Source organism: Panthera tigris, chromosome D1, assembly GCF_018350195.1.
Source record: "Panthera tigris isolate Pti1 chromosome D1, P.tigris_Pti1_mat1.1, whole genome shotgun sequence".
NCBI lineage: Eukaryota > Metazoa > Chordata > Mammalia > Carnivora > Felidae > Panthera > Panthera tigris.
In genome coordinates, this window is record NC_056669.1 from 49,099,965 (window position 1) to 49,120,396 (window position 20,432).

At 39.3% G+C, this 20,432-nt stretch overlaps 1 protein-coding gene across 4 annotated transcripts in view; it reads left to right on the forward strand.

Annotated features, from left to right (window-relative positions):
- The first annotated feature begins 4 nt into the window (after positions 1 to 4).
- The window catches only part of LOC102970112 (prolylcarboxypeptidase), a 77,927-nt gene continuing 57,499 nt past the window's right edge, over positions 5 to 20,432 (forward strand). Inside the window, exons 1-2 of one of the 4 annotated variants that reach the window (XM_015536119.2) lie at positions 5 to 46; positions 1,096 to 1,277. In XM_015536119.2, the coding sequence (XP_015391605.1) occupies positions 1,110 to 1,277 (168 nt within the window). In that variant the 5' untranslated portion in view covers positions 5 to 46; positions 1,096 to 1,109. The other 3 variants (XM_007078965.3, XM_042958241.1, XM_042958242.1) reach the window with 3 other exon arrangements.

Consider the following 20,432-nt stretch of genomic DNA (forward strand, 5'->3'; position numbering starts at 1 on the left):
CGCCGCAGAGGGTGGAGATTGAACACTGCGTTCTGTGAGCATTCGGGTACGACCATTTTCATCGAATTGGGGGTAGAGAGACAGGGTTTGGCGAGTGTTCTTCCCTGACTGGTGGGGTAGTGGCACAGTCTATAAAGCTGGTTTGGGGGGTAGCATAGGAATCTCAGGAAAGGGTGGTAGCGCCTCTCCAATCGGGGTTCAGCAGGGTGACTGGAAGGAGGAGTGGTAGCTGGGCGAAAGGGGTTGGCGGCGCGGTGAAGACGGAAGGGAGGCTACCCGGAGCCGGGAGAAGAAAGGGGGGCGTATCCTGGGAGAAGGGCCCAGGACCAAGCGGGATTCGGGGGCTACCTGGGCGACTCCCGTTATGGGATGAGTTATGTAGGCAACATAGAAGTTTGGGGTGATTCATGAACAGAGAGTACCACAGGAGGTGGTTGGCTAACATACTGGAAGTGGGTGCAAGGAGCCAAGACCGAGTGGTCTGCGACGCTGTGCTCCATTGCCTCCTGAGTCACCTAGTGCAAGTCCCCACACTTCTCGGAGTTTCAGTTTCTTCATCTGTAAATGGGAGTAGTAATCATACAGGACACACAAGATTGCTGCGCTGCTTGAGTTAAATGAGTTGGTATGTGTGCCATTATGCCTAGCGATAATAGTGACATGTAAAGAACGCTCAATAAATTGTCATGGTAGCTATTATTATTACCATTATATGGGGTTTGCTGAGGGCAAGGGGTGTGGCAGTGGGATTGAGGCAGACAGGGCATGGCAGGGAAAGGTAGGCTTGGGGAGCGCTCAAGGAAAGGATGGGATTCCGGCAGTCAGGTAGGAGGGGTCCTGAGATGGTAAGGGCAGACTTGGAGTGTGATCGCAATTAAGGTGGACTCTATAGAGAGAGACTGCACGGGAGGAAAATAGAAAAGTTGCGGCGCCTTCTGGGACGCGGGCGGTGTGGTTTGGGTTACCAGGTTTGGGCTGTGTTGCTGTAGGGCAGAGTGGCTTTGGGTTTCACGGGGGAGGAGCCCATCTGCGGTGGGTGGAGCTTAGGACTCTAGCTCCCCGCATTTGCTGGTCTCGCTCCCACTCACTCTGCAGCTTCCACCCTGGCTATGGGGCGCCACACTGTCCTGCTCCTGCTCCTGGCTTTCCTGACACTTCGGGAGGGCATCTCCGTACCGCTGGCCCTGAGGGCCCTCAGCAATCTGCACAGGTCAGCCAGCTTCACATCCCGCCCCGCTGTACCCACGAAGTACACGGTTCACTACCTCCAACAGAAGGTAAGGCGAGGCGGGGCGGGCGTGGGAGAAGACTGGGGCTTCCCAGTCCCCCTGGGGCTTCCCAGGTCACCGGGCCTAACCCACTCCAGCTGAGGCACCGGAGCCCACCCGGAGTTTCAGACCCCTGGTGCCTAGGACTTGTCTAATCTTGGGCTCACAGTTTCCAGAGGGTGGCACCAAGCCCCAGTTCTTTTTAAAATCTCTTCTCCCATTACCAGTACTTTAATATCAGCTCTGGCTCCACACTCTCTTCCGTAATTTGACTTCCCATCAAATTAAAATTATTTAATGCCAACTCTGGCTCCTTCTGGTAGTGACAACCATCCTTTGTCCCAAAGCCGCCGTTAAGTACACACTTCCAATATCTTATTAGATAATATTTAGTATTCAGCCTAAAACACCAGTCTGTCATCTCATGCTCAGCTCAAAGTTGATTTTGTAGCCCTTTTGTTGAGACTTGTTAACCTTTCCTAGGTGGCACAGTCCTTTAAGTATCTGACTCTTGATTTCAGCTCAGGTCATGACCTCAGGTTTGAGATGGAGCCCCACATCGGGCACTGTGCTGACAGCGTGAGCCTGCTTGGGATTCTCTGTTTCATTCTTTCTCTTTCTGCTCCTCCCCCACTCTCAAAATAAATAAACTTAAAAAAAAAAGGTTTTTAACTTTTCCTATTTTCCATAAGACTGAACATTTATGTAACCCATACTTGTAAAGGAAGTTGTAGAGGTATGTCAGGATTTGACGGTCAGCATGGGGCTGGGGGTTAGCATTTATATGGTTCTGAAGATTGAGTTTAAAGTAGGCTTGATGCCTTTGTGTTGGCTGAAGCATGAGGCACTCTACAAGTCTGGATGGAAAAGTACATCCTGTGTGAAATGACAGAATCCCTTACAATTCTGTATTTCTGGGGGCCTGTGTAAAGGTAGGCAAAGATTTGGGAAAGTTTTAGATTAGAAAGAATGCAAGAGTCTGAGGTTTGGCTTTTGGAGTAGCATAGATCAGCATTCCACTCTGCTAGCTCCGTGACCTTGGGAAGGATACAGTACCTCTCTGAACCCAGTTTCTTGATCTGGGGCTTTGGTGATGGTTGAATGAAAACAGATAACATGTCCCTAGCAGAATATCTGACCATGAGTAGACACTTATTAAAGTTCGGTTTATTGACCTATGTGAATTTTAATAGGAATTTGGGATAGAGGGGGTGCATGAATTTGTAACTGATAAGAAATGATTTTTAACCCGGAAATTTACATTAGAGTTTCTGAGGAAGAGAAAGCATTTTAATTTCAGCAGTGACACCAGGAAACGGGCCTTTTTCTCAAGCAGCTCACTTAAATTCACTCTCTAGGCTATGACTTCCTCATTTACAAATTGAGCGGTTTGAACAAGGAATGACATGTTACACACTGTACTGAGGAAAATTTAGGGCTCTTTGGGAAGCTATCTCAGAGAGGTGGTAAGTGAAGGCCCAAGTGAGAGTGCTCCAGTAACCTCTCTCTCCCTGAACTCTTTGAGCCTGAACTTTATGCTTTGGTGTGTTTTATATATTTGTATTTTGTATACGACTATTTGCAGAGTTTCATTGGTAAAGTAAAATTGAAGGGAAACTATTGGAATGAGGGTGTCTGAAATCTCTTTAAAAATGATGAAAAAGAGAACTAGCAGCTGAAAAGGAACAAAAGTGGGAGAGACCAAATGATCTGTGAGCACTTAATTTATATTCCTTCATTATAGATTACTTTTTTGACCACTTTACTGTTTAGAAACATAATTTAAGATCAGTTCTTTTCCCATTCTTGGTGGCTTGCAAAATCTGTTTGGCTTTACTCAGCTACCTTTGCCCTCTGGCTTAGCTTATATTTTAGGACACAGATCCCACGTATTTATTTATTACTATAATAATAATATCCATTACATCAGTTCCAATTGAATTTTATTTCATTTTTTGGAGAAAACTTCCACATATGTATTTATTGCATAATAATAGTTACAGTAGTTACCAATTCTGGACTGTAGATTTTTAGTTGGGACTTACCATGTCTGTATAAACTCAACTTGATTTTTTTTTTTTTAGTTAGAGCACGTGAAATATTTTTATGCCTTTTATTTTTTTCTTTTTTCAAGTTTTTATTTAAATTCCAGATGGTTAACATACAGAGTAATTTTAGTTTCAGTGTGCTTTTATGCCTTTTAAAAATAAATGTTATTATTATAACTGTAAGCCTCAGTTTTTATTCAAGGCTTAATTTTTATAAAACCTTGTAATGATTTTCTTTATCTGTAGTTATATCTGTCCAGTTGACAAAGCTATTCCCAGCTATCCTTATATGAACATAAGCTCCATTTATGGTCTGGGTAAAAATGCCTTAGGGGAGGCCTTTTCCTCTCCTTTGCCCCCCAACACACACATATACTTTTAGCAACATAGAATGTAGACTCAATTGAATTTTACAGTGGTTAAAAATTCTATCTGGCATACCATGTCTCTTCTCCTAAAGTTAAACTCATACCTGTATCCCAACTGAAATGTCCCCTCTTCTGTGAAGTGTTCTTGACTTTAGGGCAACTTAGTTGATCTTTTTTTGCTCTGCAGACTTACTATTTTGGTGTGTCCCCCATACCTAGATAGCACACTCTAGTACCCAGAGTACCCATAAAAATTATAAAGTACAAAATACATATTTGTGGAGGGAGTGAATGAATGACTATCCAAAAAAGCCTAAGCAAGGCAAAGTCTGTCATCATTTAATTGACACAAATCACTTATTTTTATTTTCATCTTTTACTTCTATTCTTTACTAATTATTTTTTCTCTTCTTTCAGAGTCTTCAAATGTTGTTGATTTAGTAGGAATATTTGATTTCTTTTATCCGAAGTAACTGAATCGGGAGACCAGAGAAAGGATAGTACCTCACTTGGTCACATCCAGGCTTTGGGCACATGTGTGATGCCAGTGTTGTAAGGGACTCCTTGGAATCCATGGCTTGTGGTTACAATGTTTCCCTACTTCTCATTACTCTTCACCTCTCACCCAAGCCTGTCACAGTAGAATTTGAGTACTGAGAGCATTTTACTATGTGATGTACTGGGAAAAGGGAATGGGTCCTTTGAGGCTCTCATTTTCCTCAGTGGTGACTTAGGAAACAGTATTCATTGTATTAATCAGACTTCTCTACAGAAACAGAACCAATAGAATGTGTCTGTGTGTGTCTGTGTGTCTCTCTTTTCACAGAGATTGATTTATTTTAAGGAATTAGCTCATGTGATTATGGAGGCCTGGTAAGTTCAAAATCTACAGGGGAGGCTGGCAGGCTGGACACCCAGAGAAGAGTTGCAATTTGAGACCAAAGAGAGCCTACCTGTATAATTCCTTCTTGCTCAGGAGAGGTCAGTCTTTTTTTTTTTTTTTTTTTGCTATTCAGGCCCTCACCTGGTTGGATAAGGTCCACCGACATTATGGAGGGTAAATCTGCTTTATTCAAAGCCCAGTGATTTAAATGTTAATCCTGTCCAAAAATATACCATCATAGAAACATCCAGAATGTTTGACCAAATATCTGGACCCTATAGCCCAGCCAAGTTGACATGTAAAATTAACCATCACTTCTACCAAGGTTGTTTTGAGGGCCAGATATGGTAACCCATGAAAGCACATGCACAGTGCCTAGAACATGGTAGGAACTTAAGGAAAGTAATAGAGAAGTGCTGGTTTCTTCCCCACTCTGTCCTAAAACCACACTCCCATAGTGTTATCATTTCAGAGTGATCCAAATGCATGACCATTGTGGTAATGCCTCTTCTAGAAATTTAGTGGTCAGTCATCTATACTCAACTATTCCTATTTACTGACCAGTGTTTATGTTAGAATTCTGCATCTTCATGCAGCATTAAACTCATGGCCACTGACTTCTGCAAGGCCTTCACACAGCTCCTTCCTTGCCTGCTGTGAGGTAATCCCATCAGTGGGCTGAACTATTTTTATTTGTGTTACAGCTTTACTTTCAGTTCCTACTCCAGGTTTTCCTTTCCCACTCATGTCACGGTGGCCCTAATGTCTAGTAAAATATTGCTCTTTTCCTCCTTTTTAGTTTTTGCCCTCTTCTCTTCTTATTATTAATTGGTTCATCTGTTGATGGTTTTCCCCTTATGGCCTGGAGCACATGTCACAAATATTATATGAACTGATTTCTGTTTTTAATCATGGAATCAATGCCAGAAGGGGTCTTAAAGATCATGTCGTCCATCCCTTAGATATGATGAAGTAACCTTGATCTAAATTATGGAGAGTCAGGAACTTGATAGAGATCGAATACCATACAAGTTTGAGAACAAATTCTGTTTCTCTGAGCATCTATTTTTATAATCAGCAAGATGGGGATAATTATATTATTCATCTCACAGATTTGTTGTGAAATGAGCTAGTATGTGTAAAGGGCTTAAATAGCACAGTTTATATCACTTCACTCAATAAATGGTAAATATTTTTATTTTATCTTGTGGTTTCTTAATGCATGTGGCTTTAATCTACCCCCTCTCCACACAGAATATTTAAATCATCACTTAGCATACTTAAAATAGTTATTTTGTAAAATATGAAAATCTGTATGAACTTTTCAGTTACACAATAGTAATATATGCCTTTTTATCCGTGGGATATAATTTAATACACTTAGAAATAAGGCAAAGAAATTAACTCTTTCCTTGTTTGAAACAATTTTCTTTTACGTAAGACTGATACATAACAGAAAGCATATAAGCTATTTCTATTATTTTTTCCTGTTCTATTTTGTGTTTAGGTAAATTGTGGAGGGGACAATATGACAGTGAATGCATTATTTTAGGTTTTTCAAGTATCTTCTCTTTTTGATACTAATACTAAATCTAACACTATCTTTCTAATAGCTCTCAATGTTTTACTAGTTAATGCTAAAATGTAATTTCAGTAAAAATTAATTTTAAGGTTTTGCTCTGTCATATTTATGTCCCTCTGCAGCATATTACAAGGACTTTAAGTACTTAAACATTTTCAAAGTTTGGGTTCTAGTATCAACCAGACTTGTTACTAACTCATATAATGACCTGGGACAAGTTGCTTACCTCTAGATCTCAGTGTAAGGTCTCTTATGTAAGATAAGAGGATTCCATATGCAATCTGTGATACATTTGTAATTCTGTTCACTGAGTGCCTCCTGTCTGTATGGCCCTATATCAGGATCAGTGGGGATTTGAATACAAGTTGTGTTTTTTACCCTTGCTGTTAATTGCATTTGGCACAGCAGACATAAACGATTTTTCCATCTGAACTTTGAATTAGACACAGACTCATATAAAGGGTTTTTTTAAATTAAAATTACTTAGCTCTATGGGGCACCTGGGTGGCTCAGTCGGTTGAGCGTCTGGACTTCAGCTCAGGTCATGATCTCGCTGTCTGTGAATTTGGGCCCCACATCAGGCTCTGTGCCGACAGCTCAGAGCCTGGAGCCTGTTTTAGATTCTGTGTCTCCCTCTCTCTCTGGCCCTCCCCCACTCACTCTCTGTCTCTGAAAAATGAACAAACCTTAAAAAAAATTTTTTTTTAATTACTTAGCTCTACAGTATTTATAACATAGAACACTATATTTATGATTTTGAAGTTTGCTTGGTTATGGGTGGATTGGAGAAGAAAGAAGAATCATAGGGAAGAAGAATACTTTGATGATATGTCTTATTTGTCTTCATATTCCTAGTGCATTGCACAGTGCCATCTACATAATAGTTCTTTTTTTTTTTTAATGTTTATTTGTTTATTTGTTTTTGGGGGGAGGGCAACAGCAGGGGGAAGTAGAGAGAGAATCCCAAGCAGGCTCCATGCTATCACCATGGATCCCAATGTGGGGCTTGAACCCACAAGTCATGAGATCATGACCTGAGTCGAAATCAAGAGTTGGATGCTTAACTGATGAGCCACCCAGGTGTGCCTACATAATAGTTCTTAATAAAGATTTTCTTTGAATGGAAAAAATTGGCTAAAAATTAAAATGAATAAGGAGTAAGAGGAGGGAGAATAAAATGAAATGTGCAGTATATAAATGTCTAATGCACTGATAATACTAGTAATCTGCTACTGTTGATTGAAAACTTTATATGCCCTTGGTTTTTTGTTTTTGATTTTTTAGAGTTTATTTATTTATTTTGAGAGAGAAAGAGAGAGTGTAAGCAGGGGAGGGGCAGAAAGAGAGGGAGAGAGAATCCCAAGCAGGGTCCACACTGTCAACACAGAACCCAATATGGGGCTCTAACTCATGAACTGTGAGATCATGACTTAAGCAGAAATCATGAGTTGGACACTCAACCAACTGAGCCACCCAGGTGCCCCTTATATGCCCTAGGTTTTGAGTACTTAATAGACATTCATTTATTTAATTTCTGTAGCAGTCCTATGAGGTAGATGCTATTATTATTCCACTTTATAGGTGAGAGAATGATCATACAGAAATGTTGAGTTACATGTTCAAGATGCACTGTCCCATTTTGTCTTTCTGAAAATAAACTCTAACGAGTTTCTAGTTCTAAAATAAATGTTATAACCTTGCTTGTTATACTAGTTGGGATAGGATAGGTTATGCTGCTGTAGCAGAACCCCAAAAATTTAGTGACTTAACCCCCCGAAAATTTATTACTCAAATTGTATTTCCATTGGGGTGAGCAGAGGGTTCCCTTATTACATTCACTTCAAGACTAAAGGATTTACGGAAGCTTCCTCTCAACATATACTTTCATGATCACCATAGCAGTGGAAAAAGAACATGAAATGATAATAAATGTTCCAGTCTGGAAATGGCACATTCATTTCATAATTCATTGGCCCAAACAGACTACGTTGCTGCATCTGAGGACAGGGTGGGGAGACAAAAAATACTGATTCTGGAGTGCCTAGAAGGAGAAACAGCACTAATGACTACCATACTCATTCAGTCTCTTACCCACCCACCCATCCACCTACTCACTGTTCATCTAATTCCTTTTATATGTCAGGCACTGGACTAGGTCCCAGGAAGGCAGAGATGATTATATCCTGGAAGACCTCACATACTTGTTGGCCACTGCAGTCATACATACTTAAGCTTGTATCTGAAAAATATGGAAAAGGACTAATATATTTGTAATGTAGATTACTTCAAAAAGTCCCTGAAGTAAGGCTGGTCTACTTAATATTTTCTTGCTCAACTTACCCTTATCATGATAGTTCACTGACCTGATGTATATATACATTGGAGCATGTGGTAAATAAAGGAATTTATTTATTCATACTGTCATTCAGTAATTGAAAAAGATTGTTTTGGCTGTTTTTTTCATAATAAAGGAAACAAAATTGACATAGAGATTTATGTAAAAAATCTGATGTATGCTTTGTAAGTGTTCATCAAAGGGACAATTTTGCATTGACAGTGTGTATGTGATTGGGATGTTTATAAAATTTGTTTTTTTTTAATATTTTTTATTATGATTCACAATTTAAGAAGAGTCATAGTTGTTTATGAGCGGTGAATGAATAAACATTTATTGATTGTCTTATCTGGGCCAGGTATTATTATAAACTCTTTTATATCCTACTTTTAATTATTACAATCACTTTTAAAAATAAATACTTTTTTAAAGTTATTTATTTATTTTGAGAGAGAGAGAAAGAGAGAACATGCAGAGGAGGGGCAGAGAGATGGGGGGAGAGAATCCCAAGCTGGCTCTGCTAACAGCACAGTCGGACTCAGTCTCATGAACCATGAGATCATTCAATCTTTACAACAACCCTGTGAGGTAGATATCATGCTCAATTTTAGAGGTGAAACTAAGAAGGTTCAGAAAAATCAAAAGAAGAAATATTCAAAATATCCCACTTGTCAATTTGCTGGTTTCTCAATCCCAAATTGTAAATGATTTATTATATATCCATAAAAGGGAATATTATTGTCTCTTGAAAATGGTGGCCTTGAAGTATATCTGGTAGTGTGGGGAGATGTTCATCAATTAATGATAAGTGAAAAAAGCAAAATAGAAAACTTGAATGTACAATGTGTTTCCAAATTCATTTACTCAATTTTTGTTAAGTTCCTACTTTTTGCAAGGCTCTTCTAGGCACTGGGGGAAGAGCATTCAAGGCGTAGAAAAGAGTAAGTACAAAAACCCTAAGGTATGTGCCTGGTGGGAACAACTACAAGGAGGCCAGTATGGCTGGAAAGATGTACCCAAGGAGAGAATAGTAGGGGATGAAGATAGTGAAGAGGAAAGAGAACATAAATACTTCACTAGCAGAGAAGGAAAGTAAATGGACTAGGAAAATGCAGTGTGATGCAGGCAGCTTTGAAGCCTCATACATATTAGACCATTTGACAAGCTGTGTGTTTCTCTAGCTACATTTACTTTCTTGGGTATGAGTGAGAAGTTGGTGGAAAGTTCTTTTTAGCCAGGATTATCCTTTTGCCAAATCAATAAAAGAAAGTCAGAGAGAGACATGGGGACTGAGGGGCATATGCAAGGGAGTAATTTACTCATTGACCATGAAATTTAAGCCAAGTCAGAAAGGGAGTGAGGATGGGGTGAGGGACAGTAAAAGGTAGATTATATGAGGTTGAAGGCCCTCCTTGCTTCCTGCAGTGCTCCCTCTACTGTAGTCCCTATGGGTCACATTAATCACATCTCCTCCCATCAAGCCCCTTTTCTGCTCAGAGCCTGCAATGATTCCTTATTGTTTGCTTTATTTAGAATAAAATCCTGTAGCATTCAAGGCCTTCCACCTTGTGACCCCAACCCACCTTTCCAGTGTGTTAATCTATTCTTCACACACGCTCATTCTTTTCCTGTTTCCTTGCTTTAGCCCATATTGTTCCTTTGGCCTGGAGTACCTTTCCCAATGCTGTCCCTGCTTTACCAATCCCATTCATTTTTTAAGCCCCATCTCAGATACTGTCTGCTTCCTCCATGAGACATTTCTTAATATCCTGGAAAGTGTGTGAAAGTCAAATCTTTGTTTGTACTTCTCTCATGGCATGTGTCTTATTCTAGCCTTGCTTTAAAATCTTTTGTACCCTTGTCTTACTCCGTTTTTAAAGCAGAAACTGTCTTGTATCCATAGTCCTCTATAGAATGCTGCCCATAGTTTTACATAGTTTTTATAGTTTTATAGAGTATCATTTTTACAAATGCTTGTTGAATCTGTATCTTTCTCCCTCTCCCTTTTCCTGCTTCTCTACCTATTGAGGTAAGGGAGGGGTGTGTGTGTGTGTGTGTGTGTGCAGGGAGGGAAACAGTATAGAAACTTGATTCTCAACTGTCTAAATCCTTTTGGGAAACATTATAGAATGCCAGGCAAATAAAAACAGGCCCACTTCTTCACATTCTCTTATTTTCATGATCTGGAAGCTGTAGCTAGTTATCTGTACTGACCCTTCTCATATATGTACAGAGAAAGAATAGTGGGAGGGAGTGCAGCAATTTCTGTTTGCTCTTTCCGTTGTGTATGGGTGAGGGCCAGGGAAAGGGTAAAGGATGAAGACATTAGGAAAAATGTCCCCCTAAAGCCTACTTTTGTGGCAATTCTATACTGCCCATATTTATTAGAGAGCTAAGGTAAAAGGCAGTACTTTTTATGATTTGGGTTTGCATTTGCAAAAAGAAGCCAGTTAGCTATGTGTATTTGTAAATCCATACTTTCTATTACATACGTGTCAGTTCTAGGTTGCCACTCAGTGCTGTACCTGAAGAGGATCAGCTGTTGTGTCTCTGTCAAGCTCACAATGTTCTCTTTCCTGTTGCTCATGTTGTGGGGTCTGCCCACATGGGTTAGGAAAAGGCAGATTTATTAAAGTACAGTTTCCTTAGAAGCTTTCCCTGAGCAGCTCTTCAAGTTGGTTGTATGATACAGGGAAATATCATTCTGTTATAGCAGACAGGATATCTAACATTTATATAGTAAAACAGCACAGTTGTATGTTCATTCAGAAACATTTACTGGCTCTTCCTATGTGCCACACGTTGTGTTAATAAATGGGGATAAGTGGAAAGCAAAGACAGACCTCATGAAGTTTACAGTTTAGTGGGAAAAAACACAATAACAAGTAATTGCAAGTGGGACAACACATGCTTTAAGGAAGTAATTTGCTGTGGGATCTACGATGGAGTCCTGAGTCCTGAGTCTTGGGTATTAGAGAAACCTATAGGCAGCTATAGTATCAAAGCAGAGACTGGGAAGCTGAGCAGGAGTTAGCCAGGAGAAGGGAGATGATTGAGATTTCTGTCCAGGTAGAGGGTGTATCATGTATAAGATCCTAAGATAGAAAAGAGCAGTCTATGTTGGAGGAACCAAAAGTTCAATAAGACTGGGAGAGGCAAGAAGTTGGCCCTCAACAGTGTGAGGTCAGTATTGTCACTATTTCCATTTGCACATGCATGGTATGGGTATTCCTTCTCTGAATCTGTCATTGACTTTAAGAATATAACTTGGTGTTGAAGTGGTAAGGGGCAAAGCACTGCTTTGCTGACCAGAGCAAATGCATTCACCTTGTGACAGATACTGCATAAGTGTTCTTTTTTTGTTGTTGTCATTTATTTATTTATTTATTTATTATATGAAATTTATTGTCAAATTAGTTTCCATACAACACCCAGTGCTCATCCCAAAAGAAACATAAGTGTTCTTAATATATTTATCTTCCACCTTGCAAGGAGGTACTACCTTTCTTTTTATAGAGAAATAAAGGGCTCAGAGGTAAAGTAATATGTCTGTGATCACATAGCTAATAAATGGTAGTACCAGGATTTAAACTGAGCTCTGTTGAAATCAGAGCTCTTGATCGATGTTGCTTCTGTACTAACTGTATTTCTGGAATAGACAGAAGTTTGTGTAACTCATGGCCTTAATTAGAGATAGTGTGGAAGTCACATTAAAAAAATTTTTTTTAATGTTTATTTATTTTTGAGAGAGACAGTGTGAGTGCGGGAGGGGCAGAGAGAGAGAGGGAGACAGAGGATCTGAAGCAGGCTCTGAGCTCACAGCACAGAGATCATGACCTGAGCGGATATGATAACTAACTGAGCCACCCAGGTGCCCTGGCAGTCACATTTGTTAAGGAAATCTAGATTAAACAGTAATAAAGTAGAATAAAAGGAATCTTAATTCTCTAGCACTAGGTTGGTTAATTTTGGAGAGAAAAAAAATCATAATGGAGGTTTTAATAATACAGAACTTTCTTCTGACTTGGCTTTTGTGTTACAGAAAGAATACTTTTACATGAATGGGCTTTAAATAAATGAACCATGTTAACAGGAGAAGGGAAGTATGAAACCTTCTAAGATATAGACTGTGAGGTATTTGTGGGTGGCTCTATACATTCTAGACTAAAGGATGTTAAGAGACCTCCACTGATGATCCCAAAAAAGGTACTATCCAAGGAAATAAAGGAGGAGACTAAAGTGGTAGGTCAGGAGTGAGGTCACTGCTTTAGAAATTGTCCCTATAAATTTGGTGCTCAGTATAGTTTACCCTAATTCCGTTAAGGAAGCCTCCTTTTTAAGCTTTCCCAACAGTCTGTGTACAAAATTGGCCTTGGAGTATGTTGAAGTTCACGTAAATGTTCCTCATCTATGCCGCATGGACTGGTCACTGCTATATATTCATCTTCTACTCCACTTGAATGTTCCTCTCTTTTCCAGTAACTCAAAGGAACAGAGGTCACCCTTTGGCACTTGGTTTTCGAAAGTCTTCCTTGATTAGAAAGTCAAATTCAGGGGTGCCTGGGTTGATTGAGCATCTGACTCTTGATTTAGTCTGGGGTCATTTCATCCCAGGGTTGTGGGATTGAATCCCGCTTTGGGCTCTATGCTGAGCTTAGAGCCTGCTTGGAGTTCTCTCTCTGTCTCTCTCTGTCTCCCTCTCACTTTGCCCCTCTCCTCTGCTGTGCTTTCTCTCTCTTAAATAAAAGAGGGCACCTGGGTAGCTCAGTCGTTTGAGTGTCCGACTCTGGCTTAGGTCATGATCTCATGGTTTGTGGGTTCAAGCCCTGCATCGAACTCTGTGCTGACAGTTCAGAGCCTAGAGCCTGCTTTGGATTCTGTGTCCCCCCTCTCTCTCTGCCCCTCCCCTGCTCATGCTTTGTCTCTTCCTGTCTTTCAAAAGTGAATAAAGATTAAAAAATTTTAAGGGGGAGGGGTAAAAAAAATAATAAAATAAAAGAAATTAAAAAAAAAAAAGTTCAGTTAACCAGACCTAGGTATTTTGTTTTCTATAAAAGCCTGGATAGTAGTCTCATCTTTAAACATGGTGCTTAGAATGATAGTGTTATTCTTCTGTTTAATAAAGTGTTATTATTTTAAAGGATATTAGACTGAAAATTTAAGCTAATATCTTTAACAACTTTTATGAGAAACCTGGCTGTTTGAATCATGATTGTAATTCTATTATTCTGATACCTTAGAGGAAATAAGTAGTGCTTTGAGATGTGGATTTATAATCTTCAGCATATGAGGTGATGAAAGTGATGTCACAGATTATTTTAAAATTCTTTAGAAGTGGATATTCAGTCATGTTTTATTTCTGTGATATATACTTTTCCTCAGAGCTATACAATTCATACAGTGATGAATGTGTACTAAAGGTATATTGTACTGTCACAGGACTGGATTGAAAGTCAAAAGCAGAAACATATCACATATCAGGCCACATGATATTTGGTGTGTAAGAGGCTCTTACTGTCATCAAGTCATTGCTTTTTTGCTGTCTTCAGTTCCATGATAACTGCAAGTTTTTTTCTTAATTTCACTTTGCAAGGTCATATTGTTTTAAGTGGTGAAACCAATGTTGCACTCTGTATGTTAACTAACTAGGATTTAAATAAAAAATTGAAAAGAAAAAAATACTGTTTTAAGTGAATAGTCAGAACAAATTGCTAGAGTTTTAATGTCACAATTTCTTTCTCATATGTAGTACTATTAAACACATAACATACCATTGTAGATGTTTGTGTGTGTATTTGGCAGTGGTTTCAGATTGGGGAGGTGCATGCTAATAAAATATACTCTACAAAATGTCCTAGTAATACATCAAGCTCTGACTTCATGCAGCTCTTTGCTAGGCACTCGCATGCATGCATTACCCAACTTAATCAACATAAGACCTCTCTAAGATAGGCAGTGTTTTTTCATTTTACGTACAAGAAAACAAGCCCAAAGACATGAAGTAACTAGTTCAAATTCAAATAGCTCTAGTAGTTGGCAGAACCGGTACTCAAACCCAGATCTGTCTGCAAATTCCTTTCTCTTTCTGCAACGTCACAGGACATTCATTTATGGTTTTCTGGAGGTGGCGGGGGCGGGGTGGGCGGGAAACAGTTTTTGAAAGATATGCTTGGTGCTGGTCAGATTTTATTAGTGCAAAAGCAAGTGTCTGCGTTTGTGTGTGCATTTAAACCTTGCCACACACTGGTATTTTTTATTAAGTTTTCCTGGTGGTGTATGACTGCAGGTTTGGCCAGCATCATTGTGATTTAATAACCTAATTTAAACAAGGAACTACAACCCAAACAATGGCTCTGATTCAGCTCAGAAGAAAGTGAGGAAGTACTTGTTATCATTTGTCAGTGAATTCTTATTTTTATGCAGTTTGAACCATGGGTCACACTGCAGACACTATCCTTTAAGACTGTCGGAAACCTTTGTCATTTCCTGAGCACTGATGGCCTCTTCCTTCGAGGGAGCTGCTCATGTAACAATTTCAGAAAGCAGTGATGATGACTCCCTTCTCCTCTGCCTACGATGCTTCCTTTCTCTTAAACAATTAGCTTTAAATGACAATGACTGGTGAGGGTAGTGCAGACCCAAACAGGCTTTTTGTTTGCCTTTTTATATAGTGTGATTTCTAGAAAATGACCACAGTTTAAAAGAGAAGAGAATTAATATTTGCTGACCACTTCTCCATGATCTCTTCAAGGGCAGCAACCTTGGGTCTCATTCATCTGTGGATCTGGGAGGGTGCAGTACCAAGCTCTGTACATGTGGAGCTGAGCTGATAGAATGACACTGCATGTCATGTTCTCTGTTATTGAAAACGTTAATTGCAGATAAACATTAGGCAAGGTATAGAAGAGCCTATTGCTGTTACTTACATACACCCACTTACATACACCCAGTGCTTTGGTTCATCTCTGAAGAATTTGAGTGTAACATGATGAAATGAATATTGGCTAAGATGCTTGGGGACTTACTCTCCAAAAAATATGGATCACGGTTTTCAAAGATTTCCAAAAGGGCTTTTTGCAGTTAAATTCCGTAACATTGCCAAACCCTTTTCTTGGTTTGAATTTATAGTCATTTATCTATAGTCTCTGTTCTCCAGATGATCTTTCTCCATTTCATACTCCAGCCAAGCATATACATACATTTACTCTTTCCTGTTGGTATTCCTCTGAAGATCTATTCTTTAAATACTTCTTTGATCTTCAAGACATCTGGCTTGTTTAGCACTTGCTTGTTCCCTTCTGTTATAAAATATTCCCCTCCAGGAAGCCCTTCTTTGTTAATTGGAAAAGGAGTGAAGTCTTCTGCTGTTTTTTTTGCTTCTGTTTCACACTCCAATTCATTCACTGCCCTTTGCTCATCTTTGCTTACACACATCTAACAAGTGCAGGCAACTCTAGTTGATTTGTGAATTCCATGTGCTTTGTTTTTATTTATTTATTTTTAATTTTTTTAATGTTTATTTTTGAGAGAGAGAGAGAGAGAGCATGCATGAGGCAGGGGGAGGGGCATAGAGAGAGAGGGAGACACAGAATCTGAAGCAGGCCCCAGGCTCTTAGCTGTCAGCACAGAACTCAATGCGGGGCTTGAACTCACAAACCACGAGATCATGACCTGAGCTGAAGTCGGATGCTCAACCCACTGAGTCACCCATGTACCCCAATGTGCTTTATTTTTTTTCATTTATTTTATTCATTTTAATTTTTTTTAATGTTTATTCATTTTTGAGAGACACAGTGTGAGCAGGGGAGGGGCAGACAGAGAAGGAGACACAGAATCCAAAGCACGCTCCAGGCTCTCAGCTATTAGCACAGAGCCTGACGCAGGGCTTGAACTCAGGAGCTGTAAGATCATGACCTGAGCCGAAATCGGACGCTTAACCGAGTGAGCCACATACGACCCCATAATGTGCTTTATTTTTAAATTCCAAACTGACTGACCTCATGCCTCCCAGGATATGTTGATTTCCCCATTCCTTGCTCAGCTAGTGTAGGCTTAGACAAAACAAATGAGTTTTAGGATCAGCCTTTAAAAACATAATCAGAGAAGTAAATCTGCTAGAAAAGAATCTCTAATATTTATTCTATAGTTATTTATTATTGACACTGTGTGCCAAGTATTACACATCGGTCACTTCATTGTTTTGTACACACTATGCTGGGATGTGACTCACACAGTACTGGTATCTCTCTACTTGGAATGGTTTGTCTTCCTCCTTTCTCTGCCTGGCATTCTTGTACATCTTTCCTGGCTCAGGTCTTCTATATCACCTTATCTGTGAAACTTTATTTCTCTTTATTTCTCTTCTCAGGCTGGGTATTGACTACTGTTCCCTTTGTGCCTTCCATTGTACTTTATAAATGCTTCTTTTGTACTCAGTTACTCTGGATTGCAGTGATTTGTTTATATGTTGGTCTCCGTATAAGGATGTGAGTAGCCTGAGTGCTGGGACCACACCTATCAGTGTATCCACAGTGTATGCCCTCAACAATGGTTTAAATGAGTAACTGACCCAACCTGAGGTGATTTCTCCCTTTTCTGAATGCTGTTAACACTTGCTTTTATTTTATATTTTGTCTAGTACTACCAATATGGTATAGACACTGTCCAGTCAGAACAGAAACTGATCATAGAACTGAGGGTTCTTGCAGTGCTGTGGGTTGGTTCTTTAGACCTGAGGTCTAGAGAAGAAACTGGGACAGCAGGATTGGTGGGCATAGAATGGGGGCAGACATCACTCAAGTTACTAAGATAATTATTTGCCAACTGGTATAGAATGATTTCAATATTATAATAACTGGCTGAGTATCAGCCTTGGTTCTTCCAAGTAGTAAGTGCCTCAAGAATAGCATGCTGCTTATACTGGATAGTATCCCTTATATGGATACCTAAGTGCAATTGAGAGATATGGGTGTTCAAAGCAAGTTAAACTTTAATAACAAGTATTAATGTCATTATATAACATTCCCTTCTAAAATTCCTTTGATTTTTTTCACATTACTATTAATGGCACTAATCTCCTGGTCATCCAGGATTAGAGTATTTTGGAATCATCTGATTCCTTCACTTTCACCTCTACACCAGACCAGAGCCACTTAACCATCAAGACTCTTCCATGATTCCTTCTTAGTTCATGCCACTTACTTTGCATGTTCAGGGTTATTAGCTTTTTTCTACCCACACAACTCCAAGCTAAACTATTACAGTAGCCTCCTCAGTCCCTTTGTTCTATCAGCCTCAGTCCAGGCCAGCTGGCACTGTGTTTTTTTCTCCCCTCCTCTTTTCTAATCTAGGTCTTTACTGGGCCCTGCTTAAACCCCACCTCCTCAGGGAAACCTTCTTCAATTGACTCAGCTTAGTATCAGCTATCTTTCCCTGGGCTCCCAGAATGCTTATTGTCTGTAGCATTCATTAACTATACATTAACTTTCTGAAATGGCTCTTGTTGCCTGAACTGTAATTATATCTTGGAATGTGATTTAACAGGTAGTTATCTCTCAGGTAGAAAGCATACTTGCCCTAGAATTAATATCCCCACAGGGGCATAATGGTTCAGAACATTTAGAGTTTTAAAATTTCCTGATTGACATAATTTCAAATTCTGTAGCCAGGCTGCTGAATAGCATGCAATTCTGTTTAAAAGAAATGCTGACTGTGACCTGCTAACTTCAGTTTATAACCCACGAATGGATCACAACCTCCTTTTTATGAAACACTAATGTAGACTATATGGGCTCTACAAAGATGGATGTTTCTCCTATAATGGAGAGGTAAGGCCTGGAAGCAAAAATCTTTACTAGGTTGTATGTAAATTATTGCAAGAGAGATATATAGCACAAGATTTTGGAGGAAGAATTGCATGGTGATAACTACTTCGTATTGTAGGAAGAGTCTGTTTGGGAGAAAAGGGACTTGGTATTTCTTAGAGATTTTCCCTTGATAGTTAAACCATTCTTTTCAGAGTTGTTTTTTTTTTTTCCCCCCAAGGGCATGTAGGAATAATATACATCCATTTCTTCTTTCTTTAAAAATATTTTTAATGTTTATTTTGTGTGAGAGAGAGACAGAGAGACAGAGCTTGAGCAGTGGAGGGGCAGAGAGAGAGGGAGACAGAATCCAAAGCAGGCTCCAGGCTCTGAGCTGTCAGCACAGAGCCCGACGCAGGGCTCAAACTCACAAACCTTGAGATCATGACCTGAGCCAAAGTTGGATGCTTAACCAACTGAGCCCCCAGGCTTTCTTTAAATTTTTATTTCATTTCCAGTATTATTAATGTACAGTGTTATATTAGTTTCAGGTGTACAATTTATTTTTTAGATGGTACCACAATTCTACACATTACTCAGCAGCCATTATGATAAGTTTACTCTTAATCCCCTTCACCTATTCACCCGTTGCCCACTTACCTCCCCTCTTGTTACCATCAGTTTGTTCTCTAAGAGTCTCCTTTTTTTTAAGTTTATTTATTTATTTTGAGAGTAAGGGAGAGACAGAGAGAGAGAGAGAGAGAGTATAGGGAGAGAGACAAAGAAGGGAGAGAGAGAAAATCCCAAGCAGGTTCTGCACTGTCAGCATGGAGCCTGACATGGGGCTCGTGCCCACAAACCATGAGATCATGATCTGAGCTGAAACCAAGAGTCAAAAGCTTAACTAACTGAGCCACCCAAGTGCCCCAAGAGTCTACTTTTTGACTGCTTCTTTTCTTCTTTGTTGTTTTGTTTCTTAAATTCTGCATATGAGTGAAATTTAATGGTATTTGTCTTTCTCTGACTGACTTATTTCTCTTAGCATTATATTTTCAAGATCTATCCGTTTTGTTACAAATGGCAAGATTTTTTTTATGGCTAAGAATGTATGTGTGTGTGTGTGTGTGTGTGTGTGTGTATGTATATATATATATGTACATATACATGTACATATATATATATACATACACACACACACACACACACACACACACATATACACACACCACATCTTCTTTATCCATTCATCTATCCATGGGCATTTGGGTTGCTTCCATAATTTGGCTATTATAAATAGTACTGCAGTAAATGTAGGGGTGCATACATCTTTTGAATTAGTGTTTTCTTACTCTTTGGGTAAATACTCAGGGAATTACTGGATTAGATGGTTATTCTGTTGTTAATTTTTTTAGAAATCTCTACTGTTTTGTACAGTGGCTGCACCAGTTTGCATTCCTGCCAGTAGTGCAAAAAGTTTCCCTTTTCTCCACATGCTCACTATCACTTGTTTCCTCCGTTTTTGATTTTAGTCATTCTGATAAGAATAAGGTGATTTTGTGGTCTTGATTTGCATTTCCCTGGTGATGAGTGGTGTTGAGCATCTTTTCATGTGTCTTTTGGCCATTGGATGTCTTTTTTGGAGAAATGTCTGCTGCTCATGTCTTCTGCCCATTTTTTATTTGAATTATTCATTTTTTTGGGTGTTGAGTTGTATATGTTGGATACTAACCCTTTATCAGATGTATCATTTGCAAATATCTTCTCCCATTCAGTAGGTTGCCTTTTAGATTTGTTGATTTTTTCCTTCAGTGTGCAGAAGCTTTTTATTTTGATGTAGTCCCAATAGTTTATTTTTGCTTTTGTTTCCTTTGCCATGGGAGACAAATCTAGAAGGATGTTCGTATGATTGATGTCAGAGAAATTACTGCCTGTGCTCTCATCTAGGATTTTTATGGTTTCAGGTATCACATTTAGGTTCTTAGTTCATTTTGAGTTTGTTTTTGTGTATGGTGTAAGAAAGTGGTCCAGTTTCATTATTTAGCATGTCGCTGTCCACTTTTCCCAATACCATTTGTTGAAGAGACTGTATCCCATTGGGTATTCTTTCTGCCTTTGTTGAAGATTAATTGGCCATATAATCATGGG